This window comes from Rhipicephalus sanguineus, chromosome 7, assembly GCF_013339695.2.
Source record: "Rhipicephalus sanguineus isolate Rsan-2018 chromosome 7, BIME_Rsan_1.4, whole genome shotgun sequence".
Lineage (NCBI taxonomy): Eukaryota > Metazoa > Arthropoda > Arachnida > Ixodida > Ixodidae > Rhipicephalus > Rhipicephalus sanguineus.
The window spans coordinates 77,101,745-77,122,170 of record NC_051182.1 but is presented as its reverse complement, the minus strand read 5'-3'; the positions used below and the strand labels follow the sequence as shown (position 1 = coordinate 77,122,170).

Here is a 20,426-nt window from a genome sequence, read left to right as displayed (position 1 = left end):
ATAGCAAAATTGCGTCCCCGTTTGTGTGGTGTGGCTCAATGTACATGGCTATCATGTCGGAGAGTGTGCGATGAAATCGCTCAGTTAGCCCGTTGGTTTGGGGGTGATAGCTGGAGGTTGTCTTGTGCGTGGTACCGGAGGCTTGGAGCAATTCCTCAACAATTTGTGAAAGGAAAGCTTTGCCACGGTCGCTCAGAATGACACGAGGAGCACCGTGACGTAGGATTAGGGCCTTAAGCATAAATGCAGCCACTTCAGAAGCCGACGCTGAAGTCACGCAGGTTGTTTCGGCGTAACGTGTCAAGTGGTCGACAGCTGTCACTATCCAGCGATGACCAGTGGGAGTCGTGGGAAGAGGACCATACAGATAAATGCCAACGACTTCGAATGCTGCCGACGGACACGGAAGTGATTGCAGCTCGCCGCTTTGAGGTGATGTCGGGAGCTTTCGGCGCTGACAAAGGTTGCAGGAATTGACGTACTTCGCTACACTGGTGGATAGGCCAGGCCAACAGAAGCGACCTTTAATGCGGTCGTACGTTTTCTGGAAACCAAGGTGACCAGCAGTCATGTCGTCGTGGCAGGCCTTAAGAATATCAGCTCTAAGAGAGGGAGGCAGAACGGGCACCCAGCGTTGACCGTCTCGGTGATAGATGTGACGGTAAAGGATGTGGTTATCAAGCTTGAACTGCGTGAGCTGTCGACGAAGGCGGGCATTAGGCGGCCGCGAATTTCCCTGAAGGCGGTCTATGATGCGCCGACAGTAAGAGTCAGCGAGTTGATGAGACAACATCGAGCCATGGTCGTCAGGAAAGATCTGGTCAAGAGCGGCTAAGGAAGAGACATACGTGGAAGGACCGTCCGAGCATTCATCGCTGAAGTTAGTAGCAGAACCAGTGCACGGTGCCGTAGGAAGTGGGCAGCGAGAAAGCGCCTCTGCGTCCTGGTGCTTTCTACCACCCTTGTGAATTCCCAAAATAATATATATATATATATATATATATATATATATATATATATATATATATATATATATATATATATATATATGTGTGTGTGTGTGTGTATTATAATAACGTAATATATATTATTATAACGTAATAAACAACGTCAAAAAAAGGCCATGTGGAAAAAACGTCTCACCATCTCCCGCTAGAGGGAACCGTGTGTGAATGCGAAGCAGCGGGGAGACGGTGTATTTTTTTTATCGGCGTGTGTCCCAGCTGCCCACTATTGCTCTAAGCATCTAATGACTATTCTAAAGTATATGACTATTATATTTTGCTCTGCTAGGCAGATACACCAATATGCAGATAATCCACGGCATCTCCTGAACTTTTTTAACAGGCTGGCTGGTTTGTTTTTATTTTTTTTCTTAATATTTTGGTGTAGCGGACGGACTTTTCGTGATCAGGTTTAGAGGTGTGCACGGGCTCCGGGTAGCCCGAAAGCCCGAGCCCGACCCGGCCCGCGGGCCGGGCTCGGGCTGGCCGACGTATTATCACCTCGGGCCCGGGCTCGGGCCCGAGGTGATAAAACTTGGAGTTTTTTCGGGCCGGGCTCGGGCCCGGCGTAAAGCCCGACTCAAGCCCGAAATATAGAGAATGAGCGGGAATTGTTTTCTAGCATGCATACAGCGCCTTTCCCGCGATCGCCCTTTACCGCTTTTCCTTTCCATTCGCTACTTTAAATAAAAGGGGAACAGGTAAAGCACTGCCTCTGTTGCACTCCGGCAAACAGAGAAGTAACACCACCTGAGCTAGTGACGGCGCTACGCGACTGTTCGCGTTAGATTTAAGGCCGAAGCCCATATGAGTGAAAATGCACGCGACAGCGACGAGCGACCCGACGTAGATCGCCTTCGTGCAATCTGACGCTTGCACGGGCATACCCCATACACGTGACGGCTTTGGCGAGCGAACTCCATTGTTGCTGGCATGAGGCCGTCTACTTGTAATTTGTAATCTGTGTAATAGAGACTGTTCGTCGTGTGTCGTTTGATCATATTTGATATGCTCAATAAAATGCCAAATTACCGGAAAACGATGTTTTGTTTTCGCAGCGAACCTTCAAAAAGCCGGGCCGGGCCGGGCCGGGCCCGGGATTGTGTTTTAGTACGTCGGGCCGGGCCGGGCGGGCTCGCAGCCCTTTGCCGTCGGGCTCGGGCGGGCCTTCGACAAAGTCAGCGGGCCCGGGCCGGGCTCGGGCTCGTAAATACGGCCCGTGCACAGCTCTAATCAGGATGTTCCCTCACAAAGTGGTCACTTCGGCGCGTGGAATGTAAGAAAACAACTTTTTTTTTGCACATCCTCTTCACCGGAGAGAAGAGGTCGTCTTATGTGACTGAATTTACGTCTGTTTTGCTTTTTAATATGCTGAATATACCTTCGAGGCAGGTCTCGGGAAAAGCTTTTATTCAAATCCGCTAGCCACGCTCATTCACTATGTCTTTCAGGCTTCACGTGGTGTTCCGCCCAGTAACGGGAAACGGACTGTGAAGCCCACAAAAAGTTTCTAATGAGACATTCCGTGCTAATTAACGCGCCGTGCTGTCGGCCTCCGCAACAAATAAACGAAAACAGAAATGAACGTTGCAAGACCGATGAGAATTTCCCCAGAGATTAAGTGAAAAAAAAATGCAGGTAGTGACACAGCCTCATTCGCAGCAATTAGTTTGTTACTGAATTGATCAGAAAGCTGTTGAGTGCGAGGGGCACTCTGTTTCTTTTTGGAACTACGCAGCCTGCGCTTCCGGAATTCTCTTCTTCGATAAAGATTAGCGCAGAAAAGTTTTACTATTTGTATCCTTCTCCTAATACTCTGCGCTGGATTAAAGCTTGAAGACTCACGTCAAAAACGTAATCACGTTATCCTACTTTTTGTTTGCCTTCTGAAACAAGCTGGAATAGCGTTATGCCATCGTGCACTAGCTGAACAACTATGTTCAACTATGTTTTGCCATACGGTTTCAATCTGATTAATTACTTTTTGTTCTCCGTGCTAAGTACCTCAGTTTTTTGATAATTTCAATGTCCCACTGAACACTTTAGATGGGTGCTCATAAGTGTCACGAGTAAAAATAAACTGATGCCGGTGCTGGCCATAAAATACACGTTCATCAAATTACAAAAAAAAACAAAAAAAACGGCAGGAGTACAGCTGCAGAAACAGGCGTGCGAAACTGCAGAAATAATAAACTTTAACAGAAACAACGAACTCGGGCATTATATTGAACGCGTCTGCCATAGCGCGCGTCTGCGTGCTCCGAAACAACATGACGGTTCTGTGGGACGTGTTGCCACCCTAGATGTTGTCTACGTGAGTACTCTTTGATCCTAGCACTTGACAGCTTCGCCGTAAAGGCTGTTTGGGTTATGTATCACAATATGGCATATAAAGACATTTTGGTTTTAATTGCCATATAAAACAATATGTAATCGTGACCCCATGTGGTTCCAACGCTCGCATGAAGTACGCTGGTAAATTTTGCAATGCGCCCCATCGAAGCGGATTCGTGTAAGCGTAGAATAGAACTCGCCTCTTCGCGCTTACATAGCTGTGGAACCTCACCTTCACTAAACCAGCAACGTGGATGTATCCGTGCATACAATCAAATCAAATCAAATGAAATCTTTAATTTGCATATTATGGTTACAGCGTTAAGGATATACAGAAGAGGGTCCCAAGGTCAGAAAATCGTAGCGGGACCCTCTGTGCATGATCATTAGATAAAAATTACAAAATAAGCCGGAAAAATGAACAAATGAAATATCACGTCAACCTAAAAATAAGAGTACAATAGTTATACAAACAAATGCTACGATAATCGGAGACATCATCATTTTTAAGCGCACAGAACTGTTTTCTAATTGTATAAATATTGATATTAAATATATACACATATACATCCATATATATTCATACTAACAGTGAAAACGTATAAATGAATACAGAATGAACTGTAAGAATGGATTTCACGTAATGTTCACTTATAAATATAGAGGAAAGAGAGAAAAGCAAAAAAAACAGTACACGCTATGAATAATTAGTATAATTATTGGTTCAGGAAATGAGCCTTGAGTGTTTTTTTCAATGCAGTAAATGCAACTTCTGAAGGAGAATGCAAGCTAGTGCTCTTAGAGTATTGTAGTATCGGGAAGCCTGTAACAAGGACAGCCTTTCTATATTTTTAATAGTTTTGCTGGTATTTAGAGAAGCATGAGCAGTGTCATTACAATGTGGATACCCGCTCATTACACGCACAGCAGAGCGCACTTGCATGTAGGATATATAAGGGATATGGTATTTCCTGCATATCTCCAAATTCCTCTAAATGTTCTTTCACATGTGACGCCGCTTCGGGGGTTAACAAAGCCTTGCGTTGTATACTTGCTTCCTCAAGTGACTTCTGGATAATAAATAAAGAATAATATATTCATCTTGCGGCCGAGCAGGTGACCATCGCCTTGGCCCTTCTGGATGATAAACATGAACATATACTCAGCGACTCCAGGGCAGCCATACGCGCCTTCAGCGTTGGCGCTCTGTGTAAGGAAGCCTGTCGCATACTGGAGGGCAAGAGCATCACCACCCACACTCTCACGTGGTTCCCCGCTCACATGGGATCCATCAGGGGAGGCTCCACAAAACTGAACGAGCTGGCCCACTCCATGGCGCGAGGTCTCGCTTTCCGCGACCATGGAGAACTCTCTCGCCGGCCCGCAGTTGTGGAGAACCGAGATTATCCGACCACTTACAACGAAATTACGCAGCACTTCTATCTCGGCAGAAGAGACTTTCCCCTTCCTAACAAGAAATTATGTCGAGCGCAGGCATTGACTCTCATGTTACTCCAGACGGGTTCGTAACCCAGCCCGGCTTTATTACATAAAAATTATCCTGACATTTATCCCAATAGCTCCTGCAGGCACTGCAACGAATTCGCTAGCCTAGACCACATGCTCTGGCATTGCCCCTCGTTACGGGGCACGGACCAATCCAATGAAGACAAGTGGCTATCCGCTATCAAGAGTCCCGATGTCGGGACTCAAATATGGGCTGTCCAGAAGGCCCACGATGCGGCGGTTGGGCTTGGCCTGACTGTCCTAACGTGGGAGCGGCCCGCTGCGAGTCGAGTCGTGCACCTCAGGACTGACAATAATGTTTCGCATCCATCCATCTATCCATCCATAAGCTTTAAATGTCAGTCCTAACAGAACGGCGGGTTGTCGATATTAATGGCTGCATCTTGACGAACTCAAACGTAAGCGCATCCCAATAGAAGCATCTTTTTTGTTAACATCGGAGATTTAAGGTATAGTACAAAAAAGTTCGCAATCAAGTGCAAGTAATAATTCGCTTTTTAGAAGTACTTTAGCAAAACATGAAGGCTATTGTGTTCTCCACGTAGGTGAGAGAATTAAGAAGCATTTTTGAAGGCGCTAAAACATAAAATAGCGTGGAACAATCAAGTATATTCGACACGCTTTGCTGCTTTTTACTTGCCTGTACGGTTCACATAGTTCACACTAAGCACTACTAAGAAGCCTGGTGAAAACTGGGTGAGGATAGCGCCTATAATGTGACCAAAATATAGCTCGGATATTTAAGGTAACGCCTCCGTGCCTTTGAACTCCAAAGCCAGTCCTCTTTTCACGATGCCGCTTTTTTTTCTTGCGCCTAGTCATACGCATGTTTTCGGCAGGACCTCCCAGTACCTGCATATTCAGTATCTCTAGTATTGAGGTATTTCTATATAAGAACAACATGGGCCTTTAGGTTTGACTGGTGACGTGAACAACAGTTTACTTATTTTTTCCCGTCTCACCCGCCAGGTCTTTCATTCACAGTGACGCTATTCACGGGAAAGAGCTTGGCTTTTCGCCCTGGTACTCAGCATCAAATTTCAATGGAGATGTAATTTCAATAGAAACAACAACATGCAACGTCCCTCAGAGCTCCGAACTTGCTTTGAAACGTGGTTATCAATAATAAAAAAATTAATGTAACCTCGTGTATGCATCATTCAGGTCCATAACATGTTTTCATGGTTTATTTTGATGAGTAAACAGTTCTTTCATTTTTCTGCATTCATGTGCCTGCGTGTTTCTGCATTCATAGAGTTTGCCCAAATGTGCACTGAACGGGCAATGTTGAAGGCTTGCTGCAGCGTGTATTAGCGCGACACCTACAGGAAAAGAAAAGCCGACACACGAACAGTAAGGTAAGTGCTATACTTCCATCTGTTTAAGTAATGCGCTTCAGACGGGTTAGTTTAAACGCAGGAAAACATGACTCATCCGGCGCACGTTCTTAACCCAACATAATAAACAAACAGGCTTGGTGATCTTCACCTGAGCTAAACCTTCTGTGCCATCTCCGTTTCAATGGCTGCGGATATTTGAAGGCTCTACCGTACAATAATATATCATAATAGCGTATTCAGCATCGGGGAGACAACACTTCACTATCTGCTTCTACGCGAACGACTGCTGCTATCTGCCAATGCACTATGCTCATTTTCAGAAAGATGTGTTGAAATTTTGAAGCAAGTGGGAGCAAAGTCTATTGCGATAAAACGGCATTTTCGGCCACCACTTCACGTTGCAAACCACGACAGGTATAATGACCAAACCTTTGAACAGTTTCCTGGTGCTCGTGAGTTTCATAGCGGATGGTCAAATGTACGCCAGGTGTATAACCTTGTTTGTGATTTGAATACCGAAAAGTGGATATAGCTTTTACGATGGTTCATGCTGTGCACTCCCTTGAACGCTCCGCCTCGATTTCCCGGGGCCTTTGCGCAACAAAGAGAGGCAAACTAAACTCATGGTAACGATTCGCTCTTTGTCACATTGCACTGACGTAACTGTAGAATTCGAGCAAGGTATGAGGCTGGGATATAGTCGGTCATCGTTTCTGAAAAATATGGTGCAGCAGCGGAGAGTGCAAAAAATAATAGAGAAGAAGGACGAACTGTTGTCCTTGTTCCCCTTTTTAACGCGAAAGTGTTTTATGCCGGGGTCCACCAAGCACTTCCGTTACCGGATATGACGTTCATAAATAACCTAGGCGTCAACATCGATGCATACACGCCAAACGGCGCTATAGCTGCCAAACACGAATAGACATTGTACAAGCTGTCATATATCACTACACAATAAGCACTACTTCTGTGTAGACACGTTTCATTTCGTGTTATACCGATTCCTATGACAAAGGGATCAGCCATGTTTTGTCCATTGTTAACTGCTGCGTGTTTTTTCCATTTCTTTTTTCAAAAAATAGAATTCCTGCAGGCGGCCTGTAGAATTTATGCGAACGGCCTGACTGGTAGGCAATGAAAACTTCCAAGGAAATGGATTCCAGCTGAGCACCTTGCGGCGACCGTAGATATTCAACATATAATTACTCCGCTTTGAGATTCCACATGGTATTGTCACAAACGAGCGCGTTATAAAGCGCGCGCGCGGCCGCTTTCAAACAGCAGCAGGGTAGAACGGCGCGAGCCGCTCGCCCAAGAAGCGCGAACGACGAAAAAACAAGTATCAAAGGACGCCGACGCGCCGCATCCTCCTTACCCACTCGAGCCGGACGCAGACAACGCGATCAAACGCCCGGCAAAGCCTGGATGTTTCTAGAAGGAAGGGGGGAACGCATCACCTAGCGACGCGGCCCCGAGTAGAACCGGCGAGAGGAATCTCGAACTATCCTTAGCCTTCGCTGTACTGCACGCCAAAGAACCCTCCCGAAGCTTCTAGAAACCGGAGGAGAAGGGATCAAAGCGTGCAAACGACAACCAGACAGTCAGTGAAGAAGTGAAGGAGTGAGTGAGTCAGTCATCTCGGATATGGTGAAGTAAGCTGAGTGTGGCTCCGTTAGCCAAAGAAGACGTGCTTATGATGGTGTGCGGTCAGTCGATCGTCGATCTGGAAGATTGAAGGACGACGCGGTGTGAGCCGTGACAAGTTACGACGACGGTTGAGCTACGACGATCAACGCTGGAGCTGACGTGAGTGTTTCCTAGAAGAGAAGCATTCGATTACCGTCCAAGAATTGTGGACTGGATACGCCGTTGTACGTTCGGGACTTTAACTGTCCTTGAATAGTTGTAATGCATGCGATTGCATTTGTAGCGTGTGATCTGTTTGTTTAGCTCCCGTTGTGTAAACACCATCTGAGTTATATTGTGAAGCTGTAACTGGTACCAGCCGAGTGTGCATGTGTTTGTGATATTTGTATTGCCTTAGCCGAGAATATATTTCATTTTCGTTTGTGTTATCGATTCTCGGCTCTGACTCGGTCTTTGGACCACAACCGGCGTTCGCTGGTGCACCAAAGGACCAACTCTAAATTGTCCGCGCTTTCGTGGTGCGTTTTCGGAGGGCCGTGACGCCAGCCCTTAGAATCCGCCCGGTGATTGCCGACCCGATTAACGGGATCAGTGACAGGTATAAAGAAGAAAAGTTCTTGCAAGCATGCAGCGGTCTTTCTGTACGACAGACGCATGGGATAAGCGGCAGTTAGAAAATAAAGAAAAAATGACCGGGAAATTCATGCAGCGAAATTGCGAAAGAATTCTAATCGTCTTTAACGTTCAGTTTAATTCGCAAATAAAGTTTTAATGAGGTTCATTATATTGCGATTTAGTTGTTCTACCATTTCCTCCGCTGATATCATCCGCAGCGTATTCCGCAGAGCCACGAAGATGCGAAAGTGTTTGCTTTCATCTCTTCTTCCTTTAGGGGCGAAGCACCTTAGGGTCTCGGCGTGTCGGCGTGCATCGTGCATCGTCGTATGCTGTCGGGATGGTTCGTTTGCTTGAGCGCAAGAGAGGGTTCCACCACCTCAGTGCGCGCCATGTGGCGAAAAAGACCGAACGGCGCGCGTTGACTGTGGAAACGCTCTTTCTGCGATGAACGCTGAACCACCAGCTCGCAAGGAACGAGAACGCGCCCTCATCCGCGAGAGACAACACCAACGCAGGGAACGTCTGCTAGCGAGTTTCTTGGTTGAAAAAAAAAACCGACTGCTCGCGCTGCACAACCGTTCACCAGCCACCAGGCACTAGATCTTGACCTGCAATCTAGTGCCGGTGGGAGATTTCTTTTGTGCGTAGTTGAACAATAAGATTGGCAGCGTGCACGTTAACTAAAAGCGGACTGCGGGTCTCTTTGTGTAGCCTCTGTTCTCTCTATCATTGCTAATTAGCAGTGATTTTCCTGTGGGAGACACCAGCGCACGCTACATGCTTCGCCCCTCCACAAGTTTCACTTTAGTGCACCTGAAACACCCTTCCCTATGTGCTTCGTCCCTCCCCACATTTTTGTCCTGAGGCCAGGTGGGCCGGTTCCTGACACCAGTCCTTTTAATTTAGTCAATTTGTGTGAGCCCGATTGACTTTCACGCCACCAACTCGGCGAATAATCTTTGCTGTTTGCTCTTGTGCTTTGTCCTTGCCGCTCTTTATTCGAAAAACGCTGCTTTTCGAATAAAAAGTGTGAGACATACGAACATCCCAGCGTAGCAAGCGTACCTGAATTCCCCAAGGTATACCTGAATATCGGTATCGTTGGTTCATGATCATATAAAAGGAACTAGGCAAAAATTAGGACTGTATTTCCACGCGCGCATCTTTTTGTATTTTTATGTAACTGGTCTGTTATACGTTTAACCACGGCCTTGCGCAAAGCGGTGACCAACGATAACGCTGGAACCTTCGACGCCACAGCTATAAAATGCCAACGCGCTTTACTGCTGATCACGGCCCGTATTCACGAAAACGACTCAGGCTAAAATGTTTCGCAAGATAATATTTCAACCAATCATGATGCGGGATATATCGTCAATGAAGCCGGCTGTTTAACGGGAAAATGCACTTCCAAAATAGAAGTGTTGTGTATTTGGCCCCAGATTATTCGACGGCCGATGCTGTTCTCACCGCTATCAGTGTACAGCTTTGATTGCTTGTATTCTTTGTACATTGACCGGCCATTTTCCGGACACAATATCCCCCATTTAAAGGCTTCCGTATTTCCTAGAACTGCTGGAGCGTTCTTCACCGTCACGGCCGCTTGAGAGTAATCGCTATTGTACTACCCTGTTTAAAAAATATTTACAAGCTGAAATTCGTATTTGTGTTCTGTTCTTAGAGGAGAATTCAGCGAGTTTCAAGCAGTGAATAACTACAGACAGCGAAGCCGCGATTGGCTGGCGAGTTCACGTGGTGTCGCAAACCCGCCGCTTCATTTAAATACGCGCGCTTGAACTTGACTGGGCTGAGCGAGATCACGTGACATAGAGGCTCAGGCAATGGCGCTTCAGCGAACGCCTCGCATCACGTGATTTGCAGCCGGCGCAGCCGGAATTTCGCCAAGTGAGATCTCCGTGTTATCTACATGACCCTCTTACGCGTCCAGGTGCCTTGACTTGGTTTATTACTATTTTACTATAATTCTAAGTCTCCAAGTAATGTAAATAATAAAATGTGAATTTCTTTGCCTCGCCTTGCTTTATTACAGTAAATGTAAGTCTCTAATTCACGTAATTAATGCAAGTGAGCATGTTTTACGGCATTTCGCAGAGAAAGTCATCATCATCATCATTATCATGTCGTTTTATTTACATCAACGACAGCATAATCATTGTCATCATTCCGTTTTATTTCTTTATTTACTTCCCACTCTAGTCACTTGACCTGCGTGACTCTTCCTCCCCCTCCTCCTCCCACTACACCTACTACTACTACTACTACTACTACTACTACTACTACTACTACTACTACTACTACTACTACTACTACTACTACGACTACTATAACTATTACTACTAGTGCCACTATTACCACTACTACTACTACTAGCATTACTACTACTACTGCCACTACTACTACTACTACTACTACTACTACTACTACTACTACTACTACTACTACTACTACTACTACTACTACTGCTGCTACTACTACTACTGCTACTAATAATACTACTGCCACTGCTTCTATTACTGCTACAAATGCCACTACTACTGCTACTACTACTACTACTACTACTACTACTACTACTATAACTACTATTACTACTAGTGCCACTATTACCACTACTACTATTACTAGCATTACTACTACTACTGCCACTACTACTACTGCTACTACTACTACTACTACTGCTACTACTACTACTATGACGACGACGACGGCAGTGTAGACTAATACAGCTTCGCTGTAAAACATTGCGGGGCATATCGTATCAGCGTGGCGAGCATGAATTTCATAGAAACAATTTATAACAATTATGGCCGCTTCGCACCAATGGTGCTAAGTTGAAGGAAAAGCCGAGCTGGGCAGCCTTCATTGTTTCTCTTTCTTGTTCCTCTCTTTCTTTCTTTTTCTCTCTGTTTCCTGTATGTCCTTCTTTTGCATCTGCTTCTTTCTACTTTTTAAATTCCGAGCGTCCCACGAAACTGTCGACGGACGCGTCTGCGTTTGCACTCGGAGCGGTCCTTTTCCAACAACACGGACGAGATTGGCGTCTCATCGGATACGGGTCGGGAGCACTCACAGAAACCGAGCGAAGGTATGCTCAAATAGAAAAAGAGGCATTAGGCATAACATTTGGCTGTGAAAAGTTTAACGATTATGTCATTGGAAGACATATTGCTATCGAAACTGACCACAGCCGATTGTTGGCGATTTCAAAGAAAGAAATGGGTGACATGCCGCCGCGTCTGCAGCGCCTATTTCTTCGGCTGTTGAAATATGAATTTGATTTGCAGTATGTTCCAGGCAGCAAATTAGTTGTTGCTGACACCTTGTCAAGAATCCCTGCACAGGAACACCCAGGCAAGGGCACAACAGATGTTGAAGTTCATGCTGTGGGCGTCCTTACTTCAAGTGTGGGTCCAGCCACCCTCTCCCCTCTGCGGGCAGCAACGGCCAGTGATGAAACGCTGCAAGATGTCATTTCGAGATTGCAGTCGTCAATCCCAGTAGAGGGTGAGCTAAAGTCCTCCACAGCAGAGCTTACTGTGGTCAACGGAATACTGCTAAAGGGAACCAAAGTAGTGGTACCTGCTAGCATGCGAAAGGAGATGCTGAGACGAGTGCACCAAGGGAATCTCGGGTTAGGGAAATGCAAATCGAGGGCCTGTAAGCTGGTGTATTGGTCAGAAATGGCAGCAGATATTGCCCATTTTATTGACAGGTGTGACGTCTGCAAGAAGTTTGCTTATCGGCAGCCTGACGAGCCCCTTCTTCCGCGCGCTGTCACTGACTTGCCGTGGGCTAGAATTGGTGAAGATCTTTTCCAGCATGATGATGATGATGAATTAGCTTTATTGATTGCCCTGCGAATTGGTGGGATGGGCCTGGATCCCGCCTAGGCTTCGGCCAAGGGTTGCTGGCCCTTGGCGGCTTCCTCGGCTCGCTGGACGGCCCAGAGTGCTGGAAAGAATTTCTTGGTTGTCTATGACACCTACTCTAATTTTCCTGAAGTCGAACAGCTAAAGGAGACCTCAGCAACAGCTGTCATTCAGAAACTACGTCAGATCTTTGCAAGGCACGGGTTACCATTAGAAGTTTGTAGTGATGGCGGCCCTCAGTACGCGTCAAAAGAATTTAAAGACTTTGCGGCTCGATAGGACTTCAAGCATACAATTTCAAGTCCGCATTTTCCCAGATCCAATGGACTCGCCGAGAAGGGCGTCCAAGTGGTCAAGCGGATTCTGGACAAGACGGAGAGGAGTAAAGAGGATTTCTATTTGGGCCTTCTGAACTACAGGGTGTGCCCTCTTCAGGATGGCCGGTCGCCAGCAGAGCTGCTGATGGGACGAAGTCTCAGAACGCTGCTTCCAGATTTCTCAGTGTCACCCGCAAGGCCCGTGCGAAAACATGTGCAAGCAAAGACCCCAAGAAGATCACTTGCTCTATTACAGAAGGGAGACGTCGTCCGCGTTCTCAATGATGGTAGATTGGAAATAAAAGCGCAAGTCCAAGATCTCGTGGCGCCAAGGTCGTACACCGTTTTAACAGAAGATGGCCGAGTTTTCCGTCGAAATAGACAGCACCTCCGTAAAACGCCAGAAGCGTTCTGTCGATTCTCCAATTACAACGCCGACGACAGTGACGACACCTCCGATTCATCTATAAGTGGAGCCATACCGCAGGGGCCAGAAACTCCGCAGGCTACGCAGGACCAACCGCCAGCCGGCACAACAGGCTCACCGAACACTGACGATTTCTGCCGACGATCCACCAGACCCCAAAGACCACCATCTCGCCTGGCCTACACTCACGGATTCCAGCAGAGTGAAACAGCCTAGGAGAGAGGACAGTTACCGACCGGCGATGTTTTCTGTGTTTTCAGTGTTTTTTGTGTGATTCGCCTTCAAAGAAAGGAGGATGCAACGGGCAATCAACAAGCCAACACTGTGCACAACCAATAGAGCAACCCCTGGCTACGCTGTACGCAAGCGTTTCTTTTGTTATCAATAAACAAGTCTTCTTGTGGACCACCACCGTGTGCAGACGCTTTCTACAAGACGCTCGATACACACTGTTTTTTGCTTTCTCTTTCTCGCTCTTTCTTCCCTTTCTACTTATCGCTTCCTCTTTCTTCATATCTCTCTCTCTTTGTGTTTCTCTCTCTCTCTCTCTATTTTTCTTTTCCTTTCCCTCTTTGTCTTGCTCTCTGTTTTTCTATCTCTTTATTGTATTTACTTCTTTCTATCTATTTCTCTCTTTGTCTATGTCTTTCTCTGTCCTATCTTTTGAGGTCTGTACTCCGTTTAATTCTCTCTATTTTCTCCTTCCCTTTATTTGTATCGCTTTCCTTTTGTCTCTTTGTGTTTCTCTTTCTTTCTATCTCACTTTTCTCTGTCTCTCTCTTTGACGTGTTCGTTTTCGTTTAACGCTCGCACCTGTTGTACTCGATAGGTGGGGCTTGCTCAAGTCCCGTGGCCCATACCCGCCCGAAGTTTTTGTTCGCATTGGACAGATTACGGCCGGCTTAAGCAGCTCTGCTGTTAAACTGCCCATTCTGAGGCCACGCTTAAAGCTGTAGCATTTGTGTCCCAAGTGATACTGTTTTGACTCACCTTTCTTCATGTACTGATACTTGTTTCGCCGGTCGTAGGTGTCTTCTTCCTCAACAGACACGATGACGTACTCCCCGCCTTCCAGCAGTCCCGCCTGATGCATGAGGCGCACGAAATCTACGAGCACACCAGTCTCTGCCAGGAGCACGTACACTGCGCATGGTGAATGTGCGTTGTAGCTTAACCACAACTTAGCTGAAATCTTTTTGATCTGCAGTGAACTAACTTCCCATAACGAGAACTTGCAATGAGACTTTCGTACATCAGCACCTATTTCGCTCGTTTCCAGAGCCGTGTGGTGTTGAGGCTTAACAATTAGCGTTTCGTTACAGTTTGCTAAGCTGCGTTGTTGGAGTGAAATAGTCAGTGCGTGCTATGGTGACTGGGTGATTACCGTGTTCAAACATCAAGAAACTACATTTATTAAAGAAAGAATAAGCAACCGATAAAGGTGACATTTGTCGAGGTGTTTAATATATATACCTTTTACAAATGCTGCCCTCCTTCCTTTTTCGCGCACTTACCTGCGACGTCGCCTGCTTCACCGCAGCTGGTTTTCTGTGGACGCACAACGATTACAAAACATAATAATAAAAAATAAATCTACTTGGAGGCCCACATACAACGTTTCACTACTTTTCGTTCCTGATGTGCAACTGCACAAACCGTATGTTCGCTTTGGACCTCTTGCTTTAAAAAAAAAACAAAACAAAAAAAACGTTATGATCATTTAGGTGAGGCAAAGTCATGCTGTTGGTTCCAACCGAGCGTGCTTTCTTGTCTTTTTAGATCAATTTGTTATGCCTGCAATTGAAAAAGCCGAGCATCAGCTTTTCTCCTCGCAACCATTCCCCACAGAGACACGCGCACGTGAGCCTAATTGTTAGTAACACTTGTTATGATAAATTTGTGAGTGTGGCGAGTAATAAGATATTGTGAGTAGTTTCAAACGCATGTAACCGAAATCAATGTCAACACTTATTTTGTAAGAATCTCTAACATCAGCTTGCGACCTTAGGTTTATAAGCGGTGATTACCTGTGGTTCCTGCTGAAAAACCTTTCCTGTATGTTCAAATTCGCAATTCTTGGAATAGGTTTTCAACACTTCAGCATCTTTGCGCTACAATTTCGTAGGAGCACTCTTCAATCACGTAGGCGATTTTTTCCGCTTTCCCTAATGTCCATGCCGCTCAGAAAGCAGTAAATCCGAATAATAATGATGCAAAGTGCCCGCGGACTTCACGTGAAATCAAGATTGAAGTTACGCTTACCTCTTGTGACAGTATGCGAATCGCGGATGATGCGTCGTATGGTTCCATTAGCGTCGTCCCTGTAGTCGTTCGGCACGTAGTACGTGTGCTGCACCGTGACGTTATGGTCGCGCGCCTGCGCACTCAAGACGTCCGCAATCAGCCTGTTGTCACCCCGGTCGGAGACCACCAACACCACCTACGCATGGCGGCACGATACCAGTTGGTCTTTGGAAGATTTCAACAGGCTATATATTCCCAAAAGCAACTATAACACCCGATATGAAAACCACGCGTTAGAAATAGCATTTCTGTTACGATCGGGATGCTTAGGCCGTTTCACGTTTTTTCGTGTACCTCGCCGCCTGTATTTTTCTTAATAGTTTATCCATTAACGTCTATCACCGGATAGGCTGTAGAAAATAGGATGCGGCATTCAGCCGTTGAAAGGAGTAAGCCGGATTTGAAATGAAACATCCGACAAACTTAGGTTATTGTGACACTGCATACATAGGTCGCGCATATCCTATAACAACACATACACATGTGAGATAAAGCACAAGAAACAAAAGCAATGTCACCAAATATTTTTACTGATTTCTTACGATACCATCACGGCGTGATTGTCGTCAAAGAGGGCTTGCTGTAATGTACATAAAAAAACTAGAAACGACAGCAGGCGTTGGCATATAAATTTTCTGAAATTATCTCGACACTGCCGTGCACGAATATTCACCGATATAAAGCTCATTCGAAGCAGAACAAGCATAAAAAAATACTGTCGACGAATTACTGCAGAAATAGCGTAGTATAAGTTGTGCGGTCATTGACTGGTGGTTTCAAAGGTCGTTGTGTCTTTATTGCATGCGACGAAGGAGGGAAGGCAGATCCATGCTCTACATTCATTTTATGCCAACAAAGAGTGAAATTACCTCCGGTAGTAGATATGATATGCATTGCCGATCTTATAAACGCCGCTGTAATTTCCCCAAAAATGAGTGACTGAAAAAGTGTGTGTGTGTGTGTTAATGCTCGAGCGCTTGTTCCTATATTACAATAATATGGTCAGAAGTAGAATATCGAATAAATTACATGTTATGTCAACGAACGAGCACGCGCATTTTCCCTACTCTAATGAGGTTGGCAAGCACGCAAGTGATAATTATGACGTTTGCGCGAGAAAAAGGCTGCAAATTGGCAGGCAAATACCGCCCACAGTTGAATGAGGTTGATTAAATTTCATCTGTCTGACGTGTGTACAGATAGAGGAAAGCGAAAGTCCGCGTTGGTATAGATATAAACGAAACATAAGAGAACATCAACAGAAAACACGAAAAACAGCGGGAAGACGAGACAAGCTAGGATTACAGCAGACAAAAATGTACACCTGAATAACTAATTTATACCCGCCGGCAACCAGCTTGTGAATACCTTGGCCTTGAGAAAATTCATCTCTTTTCAGAGAGGCGGAACGGCGTATCGTTGGCGCAGTTATTTCCGTGTTTTTTTTTTTATATGGAATGCTACCAAAAACTCTCCATTGATCTTCACTTTCCAACAACCTAAAATAGCTGTGTTGCCAAACGCATGAGCGCTGCCGCACTGTCTAGAATGGAGTGGCAGATGAGCAAGGTCATTTCTGGAAAGGGAGGCCTTGTGTTCCCTGAAGCAATCTTTACTGCCTTTGTCACATTTTCAAAAACCCAGCTCACTTCAATCTCCTTGCTTCTTGCTCTACACCTGCCTGTATCGTGCACAAATAGCTCTTTCGCACCATATTCTTAAAGCAAAGCCCGGCTATGTCCCTTTTCTCTTAATATTGAGTGGCATGAGCTGTACGGCAGGAATTCCTTCATAGAGCACGGAGCATACGTCTATTACACATGTATGTCAGCATGGAGCTTTATTCCTAGTTCGAAAAACTTAATAGAATGACTCTTTGGTGTTTTATAGGTAAAATAAAGGGAATCGGCGCAGTCACTAAAGCATTTAAGAATGTCTATGGCCACAGGTTCTAGACTATTCTGGGATGACATACTTACAAGCAGCAAAAAATGATCCGCGTATCGTAACCGGCGGTTAACCGGCAAAGAGACAAAATACTAGAAGTGCCATATGGCTCAATTCGAGCTAATACGTGCTGCCTAGACGAGCAGGCGTCAACGCTACGCGGTGGCGCCGACATAAGGAAATAGGTATCTCTATTATTCGCATATCTTGCAAAACGACCTAACGTTTACCGGTGTCGCAGTCCATTCTTAGGATTTATTTGTACTTCGGTCACCATGTTGCAGCCCAGGTTGAGCGTGGCTGCACTACGCCGATCCATTCACTATTGTTGTTAGATGCTATCCGAGTATTGTGTGTGTTCGTGTTGTCAATAAAGTGTGACCATATATTTTTACCTACTGTACTGAAATGCTGATTACACTAATTAGTGAAATAAATTAGGAATTGGAACTCCTTGAAAATGACCCATGTAAGGCATACAGTTACCTTTTTTCAAAAACTGATTGCTTGTTACGATAAAGCCTTCCCGCAACATAGTGTTATGAAACGACACAAATATGTACGAACCACGGGTTAATGCTGGGGTTTTCACATAAATTAGAAAGAAAAATCAAATGTACCACACTTTAAATAAAACACGGGATAGTAACTAATCAGTCGAATTTAAGACTTATGGTAACCAGGTGAATTGAGAGCTCAGAAAAGCGAAGGAAAAAAATATTATGAAAAGGATTTTTCGCGTATTCATACGACTCCACGAATAATTTGGTTAGAAATTAAAAAGCTTTGTGGAAGGAATGCTACTTGTGAAGACGTACGCATATATATTAAGTAAATGGTACTCTTGCAGACGATGAAGCAATCACTGCCCCAAATACTCACTTTTTCAATGCTGTAACAGTACTGCCTTTGAAAACGCAAAAGTTGTAAGACTCACTGTAGCGGAATGACGTGTGGCAAATTCTCTCCCAATATTTTAGACGATTCCAGGTGATTTTGAAAGGGTAATTAGTAGTTTTACATAGAATGCAGCTGCAGAATTCCATAGTATACATGTACTTCCCATGAAATATGCACGGGGCACTATACTACAGTCCTAGCCCACATTATCAATAGGAATAGATTGCGGAATTTTCCCAAGCAAACTTAAAATAGCCCGAGTCTCCCCAATTCAAAAAGGGGGTGCAGACCATACTGCAAAGAATTTCTTATCTGTAACATTACTACCACTCCTTTCAAAACTTTTTGAGGCTCTTACAAACTCACCTTTGGAAGGAATTCTAAATAACTATGCTATAATTAGTACATCACAATATGGATTTCAGAAACTTAAATTATATGAGGATGCACTCCTCAAAGTCAATCATTAAATACTACAAAATGTTGAAACTCGTTTTATACAAGGTGGGTTTATTCGTGGACTTGCGTAAAGCATTTGCCAACGTGAATCACAAAATATTGTTATCTAAACTTTATAACCATGATATACGCGGTACAACCTTAGATCTCACGTGAAGCTACTTAACGAATCGTTTTCAGTATGTCTCACTCAATCAGGCGACATCTCCATATCTTAAAATACAGACTGGCATACCACAGGGAGCTATAATTGGCCCTATATTATTTAAAATATACAATATTCATCTCCCAAGCATTTCACCTACACCGAACATAGTGATCTATGCGGATAACAATAATCGTTTCTTTTCACGTGCGTCTCTATGAAAGACCGCTCATGCGAACTAACTACGGACGTCAGGACCTAGAGTCTCATGTAGCCCGGCTGCTATACATGGTTGAACATGACAGATTTTTGTGCACCCCGCTTTAAACAACTTGTAAAAAAACTTTCTGTTCAGTGCTAGTATAGCTTATCAATAAAATACATCTCACTAGCTTTTTATGTACACCGTATAGACATATTTTCTTTGGTTTCTTTCTTCCGGTATGTGCTCCACTTTAAAAGCTAATAATTAAATACATATAAGTGTATATTCATGAAATGTTTGTATGATATGCTTGTTGTCATGAAGTGTTCGTATGAGGTATACTTGTATTGCTTTATTTGCTGTGAAAATTATGTACATGCATCTTTAACTGAATTGTTTGGTTGCTCTATTGCTGCACTTGCATCGAAACCATGTACATGCATGCCGAATGTGAATAGGAGTAAGAGCCTGTGTAAGGCAATATGACCTTTAACTTTTAATCCTCTTTCTGTATAAGAAAGAAATACAATAAACTTGAAAACTTCGAACTTCATCTTCATTTTCGCAGCAGTACACGTGTCAGGCGACAGAACAAAATCATGCGACAGCGAACTACGAGTACACGTTAGTTTGATTCGGATCCACAAACGTCTTCTCAAGCTTTGCTCTCGTATTCCCGTCGTGGTAGCTTGGGAGCTAAGAATTTGCGCTGCTCAGCAGGAGGAAGGGCGCTCGATTCCGGGCGCAATGTTAGAACGAAATATAAAAAAAATGGGGGGCCCTTAAGCTTCCTTTAAGAGGGAAACGCGATAGCGAAATCCGGCCCCTAGAGCACACTTGAGCCACTAAGTGCATACTTATGAATGTGTGTTGTTAGACACACACACACACACACACACACACACCACACACACACACACACACACACACACACACACACACACACACACACACACACACACACACACACACACACACGGGCACGCTTGTATATCTATATAATGGTACAGGTTTTCCATCTACCAAGATGTGCAAGGTGTGGGAGCGGGCTAGTTGGTATTCCGTAATGCTAAAACTTTAGCGCAAAAAGTGCACAGCGGACAAAGAAACGACAAGGACAAGCGCTATCCTCATTGTTTCTTTGTCCGCTGTGCACTTTTTGCGCTAAAGTTTTAGCATCCCTGTGCTAGAACGGCGGAACCATATAGGCTCTGCTGTAATTGAGACTTGTTTCTCACAATGCCTCATAGATGGCAGCACATTATCGAATGTTGCTGTTTGCTTGATATGTTTTCCGCTAGATGGACATAGTTGTTCATTTTTGTAGCCCTTTGCAAGTTTGTGTGTGTCTTTAGTGGCGATGGG

The 20,426-nt window shown here is 44.8% G+C and overlaps 1 protein-coding gene across 1 annotated transcript in view; it reads right to left on the bottom strand.

Moving 5' to 3' along the window:
* LOC125759123 (guanylate cyclase 32E-like) overlaps window positions 1-20,426 on the bottom strand; it is a 55,848-nt gene that overhangs the window by 17,072 nt on the left and 18,350 nt on the right. The window contains exons 3-4 of the mRNA XM_049417423.1: window positions 15,364-15,541; window positions 14,092-14,244 (exon numbers count right to left, since the gene is read on the bottom strand). Of these exons, the coding sequence (XP_049273380.1) occupies window positions 14,092-14,244; window positions 15,364-15,541 (331 nt within the window). The remainder of the gene's footprint in view (window positions 1-14,091; window positions 14,245-15,363; window positions 15,542-20,426) is intronic.